At 61.7% G+C, this 18,019-nt stretch overlaps 2 protein-coding genes across 3 annotated transcripts in view; one reads left to right on the forward strand and one right to left on the reverse strand.

The window, feature by feature from the left end:
- Positions 1-14,809, forward strand: part of CRLF1 (cytokine receptor like factor 1) — an 18,168-nt gene extending 3,359 nt beyond the window's left edge. The window contains exons 3-11 of the mRNA XM_040628251.1: positions 4,012-4,227; positions 8,824-9,105; positions 9,409-9,538; positions 9,707-9,876; positions 10,890-11,047; positions 11,138-11,306; positions 13,640-13,827; positions 13,944-13,986; positions 14,475-14,809. Of these exons, the coding sequence (XP_040484185.1) occupies positions 4,012-4,227; positions 8,824-9,105; positions 9,409-9,538; positions 9,707-9,876; positions 10,890-11,047; positions 11,138-11,306; positions 13,640-13,827; positions 13,944-13,986; positions 14,475-14,488 (1,370 nt within the window). The 3' untranslated portion in view covers positions 14,489-14,809. The remainder of the gene's footprint in view (positions 1-4,011; positions 4,228-8,823; positions 9,106-9,408; positions 9,539-9,706; positions 9,877-10,889; positions 11,048-11,137; positions 11,307-13,639; positions 13,828-13,943; positions 13,987-14,474) is intronic.
- A 301-nt stretch (positions 14,810-15,110) lies between these two features.
- REX1BD (required for excision 1-B domain containing) lies at positions 15,111-17,934 on the reverse strand. Of its 2 annotated transcripts, none has more exons than XM_040629004.1 (5): positions 17,773-17,934; positions 17,596-17,678; positions 17,009-17,213; positions 15,977-16,056; positions 15,111-15,341 (listed from the first exon to the last, which is right to left on the reverse strand). In XM_040629004.1, the coding sequence occupies exons 1-5, from the start codon at positions 17,872-17,874 to the stop codon at positions 15,269-15,271; spliced, it is 543 nt and encodes a 180-aa protein (XP_040484938.1). In that variant the 5' UTR covers positions 17,875-17,934; the 3' UTR covers positions 15,111-15,268. The 2 variants fall into 2 exon arrangements, with proteins under 2 accessions (XP_040484938.1, XP_040484939.1); XM_040629005.1 differs by having other exon boundaries at positions 15,111-15,360.
- Between the last annotated feature and the right edge of the window lie 85 nt (positions 17,935-18,019).

An 18,019-nucleotide genomic window follows, 5' to 3' on the forward strand; every position in this document is an offset into this window, starting at 1 on the left:
TGGGGCGCTGCGGCCGGCCTGGGCGTGAATCAGCGGCTGGCCGGGCGTCCGGGAAGCGGCGGCCGAGGTCAGGGCGGGCATCGGACAAGCGCCCTTTGTCCCTTGCCGCCCTCACCACGACCCCGCTGACCCCCACCCTCAAGCTGGGTACAGGCTGAGGAGGAGGCACGGCACGGTGGCGCCGGCGCTTGCTGACGGAGGGGCGGGGGGAGGGGAAAGGGGCACAGCTGTCCGCCCCCCCACACACACACCGCAGCTGGCGCCTCCTAGAACCCAGACGGCCGAGGTTCTCCAGGGTGCCGAGGGGCGGGGAACCCAGGCCTCCGGAGCCAGTGCGCAGAGGCCCTGACCTAGACCTAGGCAGCACTCCTGAGGCCCCACCTCCAATGCCTATGGGGTCTGAATTTCTCAAGTTCAGCGCACAAAGCTTTGAACCTAGGCATCCCAGGTACCCGGCTCAGGCTCCAGAGTAGAAATGATAAAGCTGCATCTTCTCCTGCACACAGGTCCTGAACCCAAATTCTGCTGTCCCAACTCATGTCCAGGTCCCCTGCTTCCTGGGAACCCAGGCCTGGAACACGGGTGCTAATCCCGTACTGAGGGACCCTGAGCATGGGAGAAGCAGTGCTGTGCTCTACTCACTCCCACTGGCTCTGGGTTCCTAGGGACCACTGAAGGTGCTGTTACTACTGCCTTCTCCCCAGGGTCCCCTCGATGCCCTTCAGTTACACAGGGAGCTGGGGCTGGAGGGTTTCCTCCAACCTAATCCTTAGATGCAAAGTGTGCGGACTAAGAAGGAGCCCTTCCCTGGCCCAGGTGGGGCCCTCTCTCCATCTGCCCCCTCAGTACATTCCCAGCCACCTTCAAGGACTTGGGTCAATATTTGCCAGAAGTTGCGTCAATGCTGGTTCCCCTGCCAGCGCAAAAGGCGGTCGGACTGGGAAGGAAAGGGTTAAACCTCTGGGAGCACTGCGGGCAGGGAAACGAGCACCTGGGGGTCAAATCTTTCCTTAAAGTCAAAGGTACGATGTAAAGGTTACCCGGGGGAGAGAGGGCTTGCTCCAGGGCAGGGCTGGGCAAATGATCCTTACCCTTCTGTGGGTAAGGACCAGAGAGGGATGGCTACCAGCTTGGGTCACATAGCAAGTCAGGGGGCGTGGGCCTCACTTGGGACCCCAGGCAGCATCATTCACTGGGACCCCAGGCAGCATTATTCACTAGGACTGAGTTTTCTTGCCACTTGGAAGAACTGAGAATTCATCCTTCCATTTTGCAAATATTCATTGAGCTCTTCTGTGGCCCTCACTGGGCCCAGCATGAGGTCCTAATGGCTCTCAGGGCACTCACAGTGGAAAGAAAATAAGTCTCAAGAGAAAGACAATGTTCAAAAAGCTGTGTTAGAAAGATAATTTTTAAAGGTGAAGGGGATGAAGGGTGCCTGGAAAGGGTGGGGGGCCCCTCTGAGGTGACACTTGACTCATGACCTGATGGAAGAGAAGGTGCTAAGTGGGGGGAAATTTGGGAGAAGTGCATCCCTGCAGAGGGAACAGCAAATCTGCAAAGACCCTGTGATAGCAACAAGCATGGTGTGTTTGGGGAAACAGGGCTGCAGTGACTGGAGCAAAGTGAGGGAGAGGAAAGGGAAAAGGAGAGTGGAGGAGAGGAAGGGTGCGGGGGGGGGGGGGGATAGGGCGGCTGGGCAGAGAAGACCTGCTTTGCTTCTTTTAAAAGCTCCCTCTGCCTGCCATGCAGACGAGGAAGGGCAGGAGGGTCCCTGGGGATGCCCAGGAGGAGGCCGGGCACTATCCCAGAGGGAGATGGTGGGGCCTGGACCTGGACGGGGTGGGGAGAAGGGGTCAGAATCTCAGAATGGGGATGTGTTTTGGAATCAGAGCCAACAGGATTTGCTGATGGATTGGACATGGGGGATGAGCGAAGGAGAGAGTTGTCACGCACGCCTCCAGGTCTCTGGCCTGAGCACCTGGGTGGATGGGGGAGCCTTTTCCCCGAAACCCAGGGATGACTGGGGGAGGAGCAGAGATTGGGGGGAAAATATCAAGATTTCTCTCCAGAAGCCTGAAGTCCTGCAGGAGGGAGTCAAACTTTGCAGGGCAGAGGTTGTGGGGGAGGGGCTGTGCATCTCCTGAAAACACAGTTCCAGTCAAGAACTGCCACCGCCTCTTAACCCTCCCATCACCGGGCAGGTGGAACTATAGTCCCATTTTTCAGAGGTGGCAAACTGAGACCTGGGGACCACCCCTGCTCCAAAAGAGCATGCCCCCAGCGCCGGGTACTGTGCCAAGGGCTTAGACTCTGGCACCTTCTGCGGCATTGCATCTTCTCACAGAAGACCTTAGGCTGGCTGGGAGCCGCCCACTGTACAGAGCAGAAAACTGAGGCCGAGAGGCCTGGTTGCATCAGTAAACGGCAGCATACCACTCCAGGGCTTTACTCTCCGCCTCAGAAACCCATCCAGGATCCAGACTGTGGGTGTGCAGAGCCTCCAAGATCCTGTCCTCCAATCCTCTTTTCTCTGACAGTCTGGGGTCTGAGCTGGGGATCCAAGTAACAGGAGTGCAGGGTAGCCTTGAGCAAACAAGCTGGGGACTCCAGAGCCACCCTCACACTTTTACCCCATTGGCTGGTTAGGGATATGGAGAGAGGGTCCAGGCCTCTAAGGGAACCCCCCTGTAAGGGGGAGTTAGAGCCCTTCCTCTCTCTGGGCACACCGCTGGGGGCAGGGCTGAGACTCGAACCTCCGGGTTGGAGGCGTCCCTGGAACTCTCGTCTCAAGCACCCCCTAAACCTCCTTGGAGGCCAGGAGCCCTTCTAGCTTGGGCGCCGAACCGGGTGCTGAGCGGGGCGGGGGGGGGGGGTCCGGCGCCGGGGCCAGGGGTGGTCCCGAAACCCAAGCAGTGGCCAAGAATAATAACACGGAGAAGGATCCCGGAGCAGAAAAAGGAAGACAGACTATGCGTCGCTCCGGGCAGCCGGCGTTACCTGGAGTCGGCGGGCGGCGGCCGCCGGAGCGATTACTCACTGCGTGGCGCACCCCACCCGCGGGCCGCTGAACTGATGTTTCCGTGGGGAGGGGTGTCACCGAGTCGGGGGGGGGACTCCTTACAGCTCTCCTTCTGGGAATCCTTCCCGTTCCGCTTGCGGGCACTGGGCAAACCCCCGTCCCCGCTCCCACCAGAGCCCATTTCTCCCCGTCTGTCCACGCGGGAGCTCCCTCCTAAGGTCCCCGGGAGCCTCCCGAGGAACCTCAGCCCTGTCCTGCGTGAAGGGGACAGCTGAGCCAGGGCGAGGGCCCGGGACTCCGTTGCCTTCCAGCCTTTTCTCAGTCTTCCCTCCAGCAAAGCCTGGGACCGAGGCTGCGCGCAGAGGACCGAGGAGAGGCGGGATGAAATGGGAGGCTGGGGGCGCTGGGCCGAGAGCGGTGGGACCGGCGCGTCCAGGGCGTGGGGCTGGGGGGGGTGGGGTTGCGACTCTCAGGCCCCTGGGGAAGAGGGGGGGTGGAAATGGGAGCAGGCGGGGCTCAGGGACCACTCGGGGGGGCGGGGCCAAAATCTGGGGTGGGGGCCGAGACAGGATGGGGGGAGGAGCGGGCCAGGGCTGGGGGCCGCAGGAGACACTTAAGGGGCACAGGGCTGAAAGCAGGGTGCAGGGAAGTGGACAGGGGTATGGAAACGGGATTGGGGGCGCCAGGTCCCAGACTGGGGGTGGGGAGCCTGGAGCTGGCGGGGTTGGAAAGAGAGTTCTCAGGCTGGTAGGGGCTGAGTGGGGGCTTCCAGGCCCCGGGACAGGGCGCACGCGGTGCGCAGCGGGGCGGAGGCCGGACGGGTGGGGCGCGCGGTGCCCGCGGGCGGGCGGGCGGCGGGGAGGCCGGTGCGGGGCCCGCGCCCCCCCGGGGCCGGGCCGGGCCGGGGGCGGGGCCGGGGGCCAGCGGCGCATTAGCGCCTTGTCAATTCGGCTGCTCAGACTTGCTCCGGCCTCCGCGCCCGCGCCCAGCGACGTGCGGGCTAACTGCCCGCGCCCTCCCGCGCCGGCCCGAGCCCCGCGCCCAGCGCCGCCGCAGCCGCCGCCCGCCGCCTTCCTGCCGCGCGCCCCCGGGCGCCGGCCCCATGCCGGCCGGCCGCCCGGCCCCCGCGCCCAACCGGCCGCCGGCTGCTGACTGCTACTCTGGCCCAGCCTCGCGGCCCCGCGCGAGAGCCGGATCAGGAGCCCGTGAGTACCCGGCGTCCTGTTCCCTTCTTCCCGCCTGGGCCGAGAGCGTGCGCCCCGGGGGCAGCTGCGGGGGGAGGGGGCGCGGGCGCCACCTGGACGGCCCGGGAACAAAGGAAGGAGCCCCCGGCGCGGCCCTCGGGGCGCCCTCACCTGCGGGGCGCACGGCGCCGCAGTCCCCCGGCCCGAGGGTCCGGCTTCCGCGCCCTAGGCCTTCTTACCTGGGCCGCCGGGCCGGGGATACCCGGCCCTGACCCGGGGGGTCGGCGGGGGGGGCCGCGGCCTGGGACTCTCTGAACTCCGGGACGCGGCGGGTGCACGCAACAGTGCCCGCGGACTCGGAGACCTAGAGGCCGAGGGGCACCACTCCCGGGCAGGGGCGCACGCGGTAGGCGCGTTGGGTGCTGGCCCTGGGCGGCCCCCCCGCCCAGTGGAGGGATGAGCCCCGCGAGGAAGGCGGGGCGGCGGGAGGGGGGCCGCTCTGGCCGCCTGGCGCGCGGCCCGGGGTCCCCGGGGACGCGCCTCTCCGCGGGCCGGCGCCGCCGCCCTCCCCTGGCGGGACCCCGCGCGCGGGGGTCCGCGGAGTCCCTGCCACCGGCGGGCCCGGAACCATTCCTGGCCAGGCTGCGGGTGGCTGAGAGCCTCCAGCGAGAGAAATCTTTGTGAGAGAGTGGGTGAGAGTGAGAGGGAGCAGGAGCCAGAGAGTCCGGGCACCGCGGGCCCAGCCTTGGTGGGGAGGGGGGGGGCAGGGGGAACTCACAGCCCCGCAGGCCGAGACCCCTGCCCTGTCAGGAGCTTCTGGGTTGCTGCATTCTCTGTACCCCCACCCGAAGCACACCCCCTCCAGGACACCGTCTCTACATCCAGACCCTCTCTGGGACACACCCAGAGACACACAAAGACACACTGGCTTGTGGCCCGTCACCCTCGCCCTCAGATGAGCGCACACTGCATCCCAGATGCACATTCGCACACCATCGGGGCGCGCACACACACATTCCATGCCTGACACACACACATTCGTGGTCACATACATTCCGCGGGGGGAGGCAACACAGGGGTATACACGCAGGCACAGCCTGCCCTAACCGTTCACAAGAACTCCACGCACCCCATCCGGGCGCTCCGGTCCTTTCGGGACAGCACATAGTGCTCCCCAGGCCATCCCAAACTGCACAGAGCTGTTACAAGCTTCCTGTGGTGCGTCTCCAGAAAGGACAGGGTCCAGGCACCCCCTGGGGGCACTTGCCGAAAGCCCAGCGTGCCCAAGGTGCCTGGGCAGGTGAGGGGCTGCCCCAGGCCCTCGTGGGGCCCCTGGCAGCTCTGCTAGGCAGTGAGCAGCACCCGTAAAGGCTACTCTTAGTGGCCGGCTTTGTTTCCCAGCTCATAGAACAGCAGGCAAAGGTGGTGGTGGTTGGGGGGGGATTGTTGTGCGTGTGTTTTTTCCTTTAAGGGGGAAGAAATTAAATAAAAGATTCTCACACCTCAGCAATATGTTTCTACTTACGGTGTGTCTTAGCACCTGACCAGCAGGCGGGTGGGTCGTAAAGTGTCTGCAGGTACCAGTGGGACGGGAGATGGGGACCCCTGTCGGGACCCCGGGATGGAGGCCACCCTCCTGCCTTGCTTGCAGAGAATCTCACACTTTTCCCTTTTAAAACACATGGTGTTCCTTTTTAATAACGGCAATGGCTCCAGATTGGGAAGGGAGAAGGAAAAAACTTTTAAAGGCCCCAGCTCTGTGTGAAAGGCAAGGAGGCAGGGAGCAAGGGGGTGGCGGGTGGCTGTCCAAAAGCTGAGCTCAGGGATCTGCTTTGGGGAGCCTTCTAGGAGGTCCCCCCAAACCAGGCAAGGGCCCCTGCAACCTTAGTGGGCTGTTCCCAGCTGCTTCGCCTGGCTTGCAATGCGTGCATCCCGGTCCCGGGCGCCTTGGCCCATTGTTTGGGGAGGCCTGAAGGGAGCTGGGAGTCAGCTGGGACCCCAGAGCTGGGAGGGGCTGTGATCTTAATAGTTCCTAGGTGCTGCAATGTGCTGGGTTCTCTGGACATCGTGATCACATCTCATCAATCTCCCCAACAGGTAGAACTTATTTGCCTCCCACTTTATGGAGGAGGAAACTAAGAACAGGAGAGGGGAAGCCCGTTGCTCAGGTGTTCCAACTGGGACTGGCACCGACGTCCCAGAAGTCCTTCCTCTGACCTTTTCTGGTGGAACGTGGGGGGGGTGGCTGGCCTGTCCAGGCCCGCCTGGCCTTGCCCTCTCGCCCTGTCCCCCGCCCAGCCCCAAGAGGGCAGCTGCAGCTGCTGGCAGGCAGTCCACGCCAGCCCAGGCCCGGCGGGTGTGGCAGAGGGGCAGTGCCCCCCAGCCAAGACCCCCCAGAGAGCCCCTTCCTGGCTAGACCATGCTGGTGGGTGGGGGGTTGGAGGGGCGTGACCTACCCCCAAAGGGTTGAGAGTGGGCCTGGGGTCCAGGCAGGCCCGGCTGTGCCTCCCACCCTGCTGGGGGGGCCCAGGCAGGAAGCGGTGGGTGGGCCGGGGCAGAGACGCTGGCACGCCCGAGTTCATGCCGAAGGAATTCCGAATTAGCGGGCGGCTGGCTGCCTGGGACCTCCGGGGCGGCCCCCTGGCCCCCGCCCCCGGCCGCCCCCGCCTCCTCGGCTCTGGCCCGCTCAGCCGGCTCCTTCGCACGGACGCTGAGACCTCCGGCGAGCCCTGGGCCAAGCCCCAAACGCAACTGTGATCCCAGGCTCCAGCAAGAAATGGCCTTCAAGCCAAGTTTGCCCCGGAAAATTGTCAGGGCCGGCCGGGAGAACCGCGTCCACCCCACCTCGCCCATCTGGGGCAGTGAGGGCCAGCACAGGGCAGTTGCTGGCATTCAGAGTGCTTCCGAAGGGGCCGGGATCACCCTGTCCTTGGCTGCCATCACAGAGAAGCTGGGCTACCCCCCTGTCCCCTGCTGCCCCCTACCCCCCTCCCCAGTCCCTTTTTACAGCTGCCTGGGGATCCTTTTAAAATGTAAATCCTCCCCTGTGCAGATCCCTGGAATAACCCCTCCCTGTAGATCTGGTACTGCTGACCTCCCAGACCTCATTCCCCACCACTCCTGCCCCAGGACCTTTGCACTTGCTGCTCCCACTGCCTGGTCACTCTTTACTAGATATTCTCATGGTGACGTCTTTCACTTTATTCAGGTCTCAGCTCAAATGCCTCCCCAGATAGGCTTCCTGGGCCACCGAGCTGCCACCACTAACATGTGCTTCACTTTCTCCCTTATTTATTCTTAGATATTTATTTGTTCTTTCTCCTGTTGCTCCCTTGGATTCAAGGCCCACGAGGGCAGGAATTTTTATTAGCTTGGTCACCATTGTGCCCTCAGCTCCTGGCAAACTGTAGGTGCTCCATGCGTGCATGCATGAATGAATGAATGAACAAATGAGTGAATGAGTCCTCAAAACTGTTCTTGGTGGAGGGGGAGACCCCTTCCCAGAGGCTCAAAGAAATAAAATGATTGGGCCAAGCTTCCACAGTGAGCTGGGGGCATTTGAACCCAGGTCACCCTGGCTTAAAAGTCTCACAGGTTTGTCCTTAAGACAATATTTTCACTCCTCTCAAACGTGGTTGATACCATGATTCCCACTTCCCAGATGGGGAGACTGAGGCTCAGAGAGGGGTATCAGGGTCTTGGACTGTGCAACCCCTCGCCCTTATCTGGACCTTGACTTCTCCTTGGATAAAAACAGACTTCTCTTACGTTCTAACCTCCAGAAGGGGAAGCCCTTGGCATCCCTGAGAGCCTCGTGGCCAGCACCCAGTTCACACACAATCCTGTTTAGAAAGTCACTTTCCATCTAATCTTCACAATGGCCCTAGGGATCATGAGCTTTCTTGTTCCCATTTTGCAGATTAGGAAAAACGAGTTGAAGGAAAGAACAATGATGCCAAGTCCCTTTGGATGGGGGTTGGGGTCCTAGAGTTTGCCCCAGCCTCCTTCAGTTCCAGCAATAGCGCAGAGCAGAACTCTGGAGACCAACAAATCGGGGTTTAAATTGTGTGCCCTGTCTTCATTCAGTGACTTTGGGCAAGAGATGATCTCACAGAGCCTCGGTTTTTTCATCCATAAAATAAGCAGGATTCTAGTAAGAGTCAGGGAACCCCTTTTTAGAAGCGTCTTTCCCCCCAAAGACACACTATGTGTGACGCTCTAGGGGTACCAGTCTCTTATTTCTAAATGCCAAAAATAAAATGCATTTTTTTTTTTTAAAGGCAGAATGTAATAGTCGTCAGGACTGAGTGGGCATTTAGGCCTGCGTTTTGTGTCCACTCCCAGAGCCTTGAGGAGGTCCGTGAGGAAGCGTCTTGGAAGGACCTCAGTTGTGGAATCACACAGTCCTGGGGCTGAATCTTGGTTTTGCTACCCACCTTGGGTTGGTCACTTGGTCTAATTGAACCTCAGTCTCCTTCTCTGTAAAATGGGAGGGAGACCATAGTAAACAGCTCCTTCGCGGGTCTGCCACGAGTCCTGGAGGTCCTATCATGGTTGGGGGGGGGGGGCTCAGGGCGACTCATCTCAGGCCTGACAGGCCCTCCTCTCTGACCCCAGACACAGCTGTCATCAGCCCCCAGGACCCCACGCTCCTCATCGGCTCCTCCCTGCAGGCCACGTGCTCAGTGCACGGGGACCCGCCAGGGGCCACAGCCGAGGGCCTCTACTGGACCCTGAACGGGCGCCGCCTAGCCCCCGAGCTCTCCCGGGTGCTCAACGCCTCCACCCTGGCCCTCGCCCTGGCCAACCTCAACGGATCCAGGCAGCAGTCTGGCGACAACCTTGTGTGCCACGCTCGCGACGGCAGCATCCTGGCCGGCTCCTGCCTCTATGTTGGCCGTAAGTGGGCCCCCAGGACAAGCAGGGGTAACTCTGGAGAGGGGCATGAGTCACGGGCCCTCTGGCCCAGGACTAACAGTGACAGTGCTGGTACAGACTGAGAGGTAGGGACCTCTGGGGTGGAAATGAGAGCCTGGAACCCCCAGCCCCTATCCCCAAGAGATTCCAGGCAGGTTGTCCCGCCCACATCCGCTCTCTTCACCCTCCTTCCACTCCAAGGTGGGGGCCCGGCTGGTGGCTAGCAGCTTCTCCCCCTATCCAGGGCTGGTGCAGGCCCTCAGCCCCCTGCACCCCCTTCCCCAGTGCCCCCAGAGAAACCTTTCAACATCAGTTGCTGGTCCAAGAACATGAAGGACCTGACATGCCGCTGGACGCCGGGGGCCCATGGGGAAACCTTCCTCCACACCAACTACTCCCTCAAGTACAAGCTGAGGTTGGTGGTGGGCCTTGGGTGACGCGTGTTCCAGCCTGGCTCTGGGGCCTCGGCAAAGCCCACCGTCTCCAAGCCGGGTGTCCTGTCTGCACTCTGGGGCTGCCATGGGGAGGTCTGGGGGGCCTGAAGGGACCTTCCTGTGCCCTCACACCCCCTCCTGCCCCGCAGGTGGTACGGGCAGGACAACACGTGTGAGGAGTACCACACCATAGGGCCGCATTCCTGCCACATCCCCAAGGACCTGGCTCTCTTCACGCCCTACGAGATCTGGGTAGAGGCCACCAACCGGCTGGGCTCGGCCCGCTCCGATGTGCTCACGCTGGACATCCTGGATGTGGGTGAGCCCCCCACCCCAGCTACTAGACCCACGAAGGATCCTGAACCCCCTCTCCTAGCTCAGCTCCCGGCTGCAGCTCCAGCCCGGACCCTGCTCGTTGGGGCTGGGAGGAACTAGGCATCCACCCATAGGTCCCCAGTCCCCTGAAGCAGCCAGGATACCCCCACTCTGTGGAAAACACCTGGCCTGGCTGCCTCCCCCTCGGCAGCCCAGGTGTGCAGGAGGGGGCCCCGGGGGAGCTTGGAGGGGGCGCCCAGGTCGGGAGGCGCCCCAGGAAGCCTCAGCCTGGAGCTGGGGGGGGGTGCGCAGGCGGGAGGCAGGAAACGGATGATCTGCGAGCAGAATTGGGCCTAATCTAATTAGGGTGTTTCTCAGCCCCAAGCAGGCCTGTGCCTTAACCCTTTCAGACCCTTACAAAGGCCTCAGGGGGAGAGGCCAGACCTCCGTGCTGCCCACAGGGCTCCCAGAAGGATCCCCAGGAGGCTGCTAGCCGCCCTCCACCCCAGTCTGCTTCTGCTTTGCTTCCTCAAGTCCTGAAGCTTCAGCGGGCAGGTTCTGAGCCTCAGTTTCCCTCTGCTCCAGCAAGGCAGTCCTATTGAAAACCTCTGCAAAGTAGGAAGGATCTGGAGGTGCAGGTGGGCAGTGGAGGGTCAGGAGGAGCTTCTCAGGGGTCTGGCAGCCTGCTGGCCCCCTGGCCTCCTGGGCATAGTAAGAACAATGTCATCAGCCAAGCAGTGTCTGCTTTTCCATAATTCCCTGAAGATGGGATTATGTTTCTCCTGTCACAGATAATAATGGTGATAACAGCTAACATTAATTGAATGCTTCTAGGTGCTGAGTGTTTCCCAAATATTATCTAATGTAATCCACCCGCCTGGAAGGGGGGAGGGGGGAGAGGGCAGAACCGAGGCAGGTGCCACCCAAGCCATGTGCTCTGAGATTTGAACCCAGATGGGGGCCGGTCAGGTCCAAGCACGGCTGAGTGATTAAGCCCTGCCCTGCCCCGTCTCTCAGTGACCACCGATCCCCCACCCGACGTGCACGTGAGCCGAGTTGGGGGCCTGGAGGACCAGCTGAGTGTGCGCTGGGTTTCCCCACCGGCCCTCAAGGACTTCCTCTTCCAAGCCAAGTACCAAATCCGCTACCGAGTGGAGGACAGCGTGGACTGGAAGGTGCCTGACAATCCCCACCCCCCCACGCCACGCTGCGCCTCCCCTGCCCCCGCCCCCGCCTCTGGCCTCTGACCCTGCCATTGCCACCAGGTGGTGGACGATGTCAGCAACCAGACCTCGTGCCGCCTGGCCGGCCTGAAGCCAGGCACAGTCTATTTCGTGCAAGTGCGTTGCAATCCCTTTGGCATCTATGGCTCCAAGAAAGCAGGGATCTGGAGCGAGTGGAGCCACCCCACGGCCGCCTCCACCCCTCGCAGTGGTGAGCATCCCAGCAGGGCTGGGTGGTCGGGAGACCAGTCCCAAAGCAGCCAAAGCCTTTGTTTCTTTGTTTCCTCCAAGACAGCAGAGGTCTCAAATTGGTGGCCCTTAGGGGCCAAATCTGGCCCATGGATCCATTTTCTTTGACCTGCCATTTGAAGAAAAAAAAAAAACAGTCTGACCTACTTGCAGACATTTAAAAACAGAAAGTTTTCACACAAATATCCTAGGTTTCCTAGAAAAACTAATTGTCTAGAAAATGTTGGAGCACCTGGCTGGCTCAGTTGGAAGAACATTTGACTCTTGATCTCAGAGTTGTGAGTTCAAGCCCCATGTTGGGTGTGGAGAGTATTTAAAAATGGAAACTTAAAAAAAAAAAAGATTTTATTTATTTATTTGAGAGAGAGAGAGCAAGCAAGAGAGAGCATGAGTGTGGGGGGGGCGCAGAGGGAAAGGGAGGAACAGACTCCTCCCTGAGCAGGGAGCCTGATGCAGGGCTCAATCCTAGGGCCTTGAGATCATGACCTGATCAGGTCCCGAAGGTAGACTCTTAACTGACTGAGCTGCCCAGGTGCCCCTAAAAATAGAATCTTTAAGCAAAGAAAATGTAACAGGACACAGCCAGTGTGTCCACAGCTCCCGTCAGCCCCCATCATTCAGGGGTCTCACTCTCCAGTTGCCCCATCCCCACCTGGCCCATTTTGCCCACCTGTACCCCCTCCCCAGCCCCTAAAGGCAAGTAAGTTTGAGACCTCTGCTTCTAAGGCTGATCGGCTGCCAACTCTCCCTCTGATGGGCCTTGGTTGCGTTGCCCTTCTGGTCAAGGTATGGGGATGGGGGAAACCTGGGTGTGACTTCCCTTGCTCTCTGAGGTTTCTCTAAGCCCATGATCCTCCATTCTCTCCTTTCTGAAATGTTATGAAATATGTTAATTGAAATGTCTGGCCTCAGCTTTTCCATCTGGAAAGTGGGTACAATAATCATACCCACCTCAAGCTATTGTTAGGGTTAGATGACATAACCCAAGAAAGTGCACTCATGCTGGGCACTGTCTAAGTGTTTGCCGGTACTAGTTACTAAGGTGCCCATCTCTTGCTCCTCCATGATTTCATCCCAAGGAAATCCCTTTTCTCAGGTGAGGACACTGAAGCCCTAGGACGTTCAGCCAGCCCCCAAGGTCACACAGGGATCTGAATTCAGTTTCCTGAAGTCCAGGCCCATGCTTGCGGGACTATGGGGAAACTGAGGCCCAGAGGGGTCCCAAAGCCAGGGAGGGGCACAGTCAGGCTCCAGCCAGTTCCCCAGCCCCCATCCTGGGCCCCTCCAGGTTCTGGGGGTGGGCGGGATCTAGCGGGGCCAGGAGGGGCCTGCGCCTTGGCCCCTGCTCGTGCCCAGCACCTGCGATTCTTGCACGGGAGCCAGCAGGCGGCTGCGTCCGCTGGAGAGGCTGGGGAGGCCGGGGGAGGCCAGCAGGGGCGGTGGGGGCCGTGGCCGTGCCAGGGCCTGTCAGCGGGTTCCCGGCGTTATTTATGACGTGAGGCCGATGTCCTTATCTGCCGGCCTGCTAGGGGCTGGCTGCGGTGCGGCCGGCAGCTGGACTGACAGGCCGGCCTCCCACCTGGTCCTCCCAGCCCACTTCCCATCCCACTGGCTCCCGCTCTCAGGCCTGTCCTGGGGACTGCCTCCCCGCTGTCCCCCCTCCAGGTCTCCTCTGTCTCCCTTCATCCCTCTGTCATTCTCTTCCCCTGTGTCTCTCTGTATTTTTGCCTTTTTTGGTTTCTGTGCCCCTATACACCCATGGTCTCTGTCTCTGCCTGCTGCAGCCCTCTCTTGATCTCGCCCTTTTCTGTCCCTCTGCATCTCCTTGGCTGTCCCCCATCGCTTTGGCCCTCCCCACATCTCCCTGTCTGGCCTTGTCTCCATCTTTCCATCTCTGCCTCTCTCTCTCTCTCTCTCTCTCTCTCTTTCCAGCTCTCACTCTCACTGGTGACTCTCTCTCGCCCTTTCTCTGTCCCTTCCTCGGTGTCTGGGTCTCATCCCTCTGGCCCTGGCTCCTCTCCTTCTTGCCCTCCCTTTCCCTCACACCTGGCTCAGGCCACGGGAATCAGGTTCTGCAGGAGACATGGGGGAAGAGCCCCCTTCTTCCCCTGCCTCCCACCTCCTCCCGGGCTCAGCTGGCCTGCCGTGCTGGGCGGTGGAGAGGACCCGATCCCGGAGACACCGGGAGGGAGGTGCCCAAGGGGAACACGGTCCCACCGAGAAGCCGAACGTCCCTCTCCTGCCCTCGCGCGCCCTCTGCCGGGCGCGCCGTGACGCTGCCGCTCCCCCCATCAGAGCGCCCGGGCCCGGGCGGCGGGGCGTGCGAGCCGCGGGGCGGCGAGCCGAGCTCGGGGCCGGTGCGGCGCGAGCTCAAGCAGTTCCTGGGCTGGCTCAAGAAGCACGCGTACTGCTCGAACCTGAGCTTCCGCCTCTACGACCAGTGGCGAGCCTGGATGCAGAAGACACACAAGACTCGCAACCAGGTAGGAAGGAGAGACCGGCGGGCGAGGGATGGAGTGGTGGGGGCAGGGAGGGAATCGGGCTGGGGAGGGGGGAGGTCCGCAGGCCGCAGACACTGCCTCCTTCCTTCCAAGCACAGGACGAGGGGATCCTGCCCTCGGGCAGACGGGGCACGACGAGAGGTAAGGGGAGCCCACCCCAGCTGGGTGGGTGGGCAGGGAGGGAGACGAGGGCCCTTCCTGGTGGCCACAAGGCGTGGGCCCCCCACCCTCAGCCTTAGGGTTGCTGAGATGGAATCCCTTCCTCCATCTCCTATTGATCAGCATTTATGGCCTTTAGCCTAGTAAAAGCATCTGACCCCCGAAAATGTCCGAAGTGGAATATAATCCTCAGAAATGAACATACTCACTGCAGTTAGCATGTATGAGCACCTACTGCATGCATGCTCACCTTGTGCCAAGAGCTTTACCCACAGGACACCCCTGGGGACAAACAGATATTCTTACTTCTCAAATGGGGAAACCAAGGCCCTGAGAGGGGCAGTACCCTACCCAAGGTCCCCAAGCTGAAAGTGGCAGGGACAGGACCTGAACTGGGGCTTCTTCAATTGCTCTGTGGTACTGGCCCCTCCCAGGCTCCCTGCTTAGCTTGGCTTCCCCTCTGCCTGCAGGTCCTGCCAGATAAGCTCTAGGGACTGGGGCCACCCTCCCTGCTGCGTGGAGACCCGGGGGCCGCACCCAGGCTGGGGGCTAACTCTGTACCCTCACCTCAGGGCACCCAAGCACCCTCGGCAGGAGCTGGGATGGGTATTCTGAGGGTAACAACATCTTTGGCCTCCACGTGAGGCCACTCTTGGGTGCAACTCCAGTGGGGGTGTGCGTGAGGGTTGGCTAGGCTGCCCAGAACCCCTGCCAGGGCTGGGGGTGAAGAGGGGTCATTACTCCCCCTGCCCCATCCAGGACCCCTGCAAACAGTCTTTTTAAATAAACAAGCTATTTAGGTGCCCTGACTGTGAAGATATTTGGGGTTGGATTGGCCCAGGGTAGGGACTGGGGGGTTTAGGGGAAGCATGAGGAATCCTAATGACCCTGTGGGATTGGAATCTTTGCATCCCAGAATTTCAGACTCTCCAGGATGTGAAATACCTGGTTTTAAACTCATTGGAAGGTGTGATTCCAAATGCCAGTTCTACTGTCAGGGAGCAGGGGTGCGGGGCCTTGCACCTGTCATTCCTGGCCTTGTGGGGCCTCCTCCTCCCCAGGGACACCCCTCCCAGCACCCCAGGACACAGAGACAGTGGAGCAGCTGCAAATGAAGGGTCCTTTATTGTGCGAGTCACAGAAAACTCAAGGGCGGTGAGCAATCTGGTGAAGCAGGACCCCAGCCAGCTGACGGTCCAGGGGTGGGCTGGGTGCCATTCACCCCACTTCCCGTAGCCCTCGGCGTGTCCCTGGGGAGCCACCATCACTCGGCAGATTCTGCATCAAACCTAAGGTCCTGAAGAACCTCGCTGATTGCTTCCATGGTTTTAATTACCCTACAACAGTGGATGGGAACTATAAATAAAACCCAGATGGGGCGAATTAGCCGCCACTGCGCAGCTCCTAGGGGGCTGTGGCAAGCCCCGGCCCTCCCGCCTGCCGCCAAAGTTCCAGGCAGTACCAGTGGCCACGAGGACCATTGGGATGCCAGGGAGGAGGGGTGGCCTGTGGGTGAGAGTGGGCAGAGAGAAAAAGCCATCTGGGGCGGGTGCCATCCAAAGGCTGTGCTGTATTAGAGCGGACAGCAAGTGGGAGTGCACTCATGTGTGCTGGAGCGGGGCTGGAGGCAGGAATGTGCAGGCCTGTGTCTGCTGGGCCTGGGCAACCACGTCCAAGCTCTAAGTCCAGCCATGTGAGCGGGACTGGCATGTGTGAGGTGCCCAGCTGTGTCCCGGAAATGCACAGCGAGTCTGGTGTGAAACTGCAGGGCACGTGCACTGGGGGCAATGTGTGCTGTATGTTGGGGAGCCACTGGGTAAGGACTCCAGTGTGCATACCCTAAGGGTTGTGTGCGGGTCCAGAGGGTCAGCCAGCGCGACTGTGCCAGCCCTGGGGCACACCTGGCTAGGCATGGGGGCCTGAAGGTGCACGAGCCTCTACCACTGCCAGCCCACTAGGAGGGAGTGCTCACTTCATCTTCAGCGGGTGCATCTCCAGAGCGTTCTCCTGCCCAGACAGCTCCGGTGCCCCCATCAGCTGCAGCAGGGCCACCTGGTGTGGGCAAGGAACAGGGAGCATATCATGGCTGGCAGAGGCCCTCCCCCGCCCTCCCACACAGACCCGGCAGGGAGGCACTGAAGCACCCAGGAAGGCAGCCACGACCGGAGTCTCAAGGGGCGGTGCTTTGCACGGGAGGAGTCTGGGATTCAGTTTATAGGGGCTCCTGGGGAGCACCGAGTGGGCAGGCGCTAGAGTGAGTACAGGGGTGGTGGCACGTGGGTGTGGCCGCAGGAAGGCCTGGTATGGGAAGAACGGAGAAGGCTCAGCCAGGAACTGGTGACACGGGTGGAGTAGGCAGGGCCTCATGGTCTCAAGGACGGGAAGGGTGGAGGTAGGCCAAACACCTAGACTGGGACTGGGGTCTCCTAACGCAGCGAGGCCTGGATATCCCAGTTTGGAGTGTGATGTGGGCGTGGCTTCACGTGGGCTGGGGCTGGGAATACTGGGTCTCGGCCAGGATTGGCTGTAGGGGCAGAGTGGGCGGGGCCTTGGAACCCTGGTGGAGGAGTAGGCCCAGAACCCAGGCTGGGATATAGGATTACTCAAGAGGGGTCGTGCCGTGGAAATTCACACTCTGCAATCTGCAGGGGGCTGAGGACCAGACCTGAATCAGTGGGAACAGCCAAAGGGGTAGGAGCGGAGTGGGGGCAGGCTCTGTGCATCCCGGCAGAGCGCCGGGGCTTCGGAGGGGCTGAGATGAAATGGGCGTGTCCTGGGACTAAACAAAACCGGAATGACCCGGAGAAGGACTGGAGGGGTCAGGGCCAGAGAATCTCGAGTGAAACCTTAGCGGAGTTTTGAGGTGGGAAAGGAAGAAGTGGGGTCTGGGACGCCGCGGGTGGGGTTGGGGGGCCGGATTCTGGCCCTTCCCTCATGAGGCGCATAGTGGGCCGTGACACACCGGGCGCTGGGTCGGGGACAGGGGCTGGGGGTGGGGCCTCACCGTGGCCAGGCGCGTCTGCTCCAGCTGTTGCAGGCTGCGCACGTGGCTCGCGAGCAGCGGCTGCCCTCTGGGCCCGGCCAGCTCGGCCTCCACCGCCAGCACCTCCCGCGAGGCGGCGGCGAAGGCCTGGGTCACCTCGTGCACCGTGCTCCGGTAGCGCGGGAAGTCGTAGGGCGGGCCGCTTCGCAGGTACTGGAGGTGGCCTCTGCGGCAGGTGGGGGTCCTGAGGCTACGCCCTCAGGCTCTCAGGCCCTGCACCTGCACTGACCACCTGAAAGCCCCCAGGAAGTGTCCCTGGACCCCAGAGTGTGGAGGACGCTCTCTGACTCCCGCAGGGTAACCGGAGATGGGCCCACTCCTGCGCTTGGGGAAGGGAGAGACGCCACGCGCAGTGGCCCATCCGGCAGAGGGGCCGCGCCCCGGGTCCCAGAGGGGGAAAGCAAAGATCTGGTCCCCTGGCGAATCCCGCCCCACCTCCGACAACTCAGCCGCAAGGCGATCCAGCTCCGCCCCCAAGCACGCCCATCCCCAGCGCCCGCAGGGGGCTGAACTCTGCGACCCCGGCCCACCCCTGTGCCCGCACTTACTCCTCCAGCCGGCGGAAGGCCTGCGCGCGCTCAGCTTGCAGCTGGTGGATGCGCTGCACCAGCGCCCGGATCGGGGCATCTTTCTACGGAGTGGGGGGCATGGCTGGGGCATGAAGCCGGCGCCCCCAAGCCTGCACCGCCCACCCCGCGCCTGTTCCTGCTCGAGCCAGGGCTCACCCAAGGCCACGCCGGCTCCTCGCGCTCCGGGACACCGGTAGCCACCGCAGTACCGGGCACCGAGGGGACAGCGGAGTCCGCCGCGGCCTTGGCAGTGATCATGACTGCGCAGCCCCGGCCCGGCCCAGGACTAGGGTGCTCAGCAGCGCCAGGCGCCCCCTGCAGGCCAGGAGGTCTTCCGACCCCAGCCAAAACGGAAACCTGAGGACCTGGAGCAAAGACCGGAGGGTTAGGCCTGCCCTGCTCC

Source organism: Ursus maritimus, unplaced genomic scaffold (assembly GCF_017311325.1).
Source record: "Ursus maritimus isolate PB19 unplaced genomic scaffold, ASM1731132v1 scaffold_14, whole genome shotgun sequence".
Classification (NCBI taxonomy): domain Eukaryota; kingdom Metazoa; phylum Chordata; class Mammalia; order Carnivora; family Ursidae; genus Ursus; species Ursus maritimus.

What these genes read in the sequence shown, in the direction of transcription:
- REX1BD (XM_040629004.1), bottom strand. Translation starts at nt 17,874, where the DNA reads ATGATCACTGCCAAGGCCGCGGCGGACTCCGCTGTCCCCTCGGTGCCC. An exon ending in GCCTTCCGCCGGCTGGAGGA is followed by an intron (nt 17,214 to 17,595) that starts GTAAGTGCGGGC and finishes CACCTGCCGCAG; the next exon opens with AGGCCACCTCCAGTACCTGC. An exon ending in ATGCACCCGCTGAAGATGAA is followed by an intron (nt 15,342 to 15,976) that starts GTGAGCACTCCC and finishes CCACTGTTGTAG; the next exon opens with GGTAATTAAAACCATGGAAG.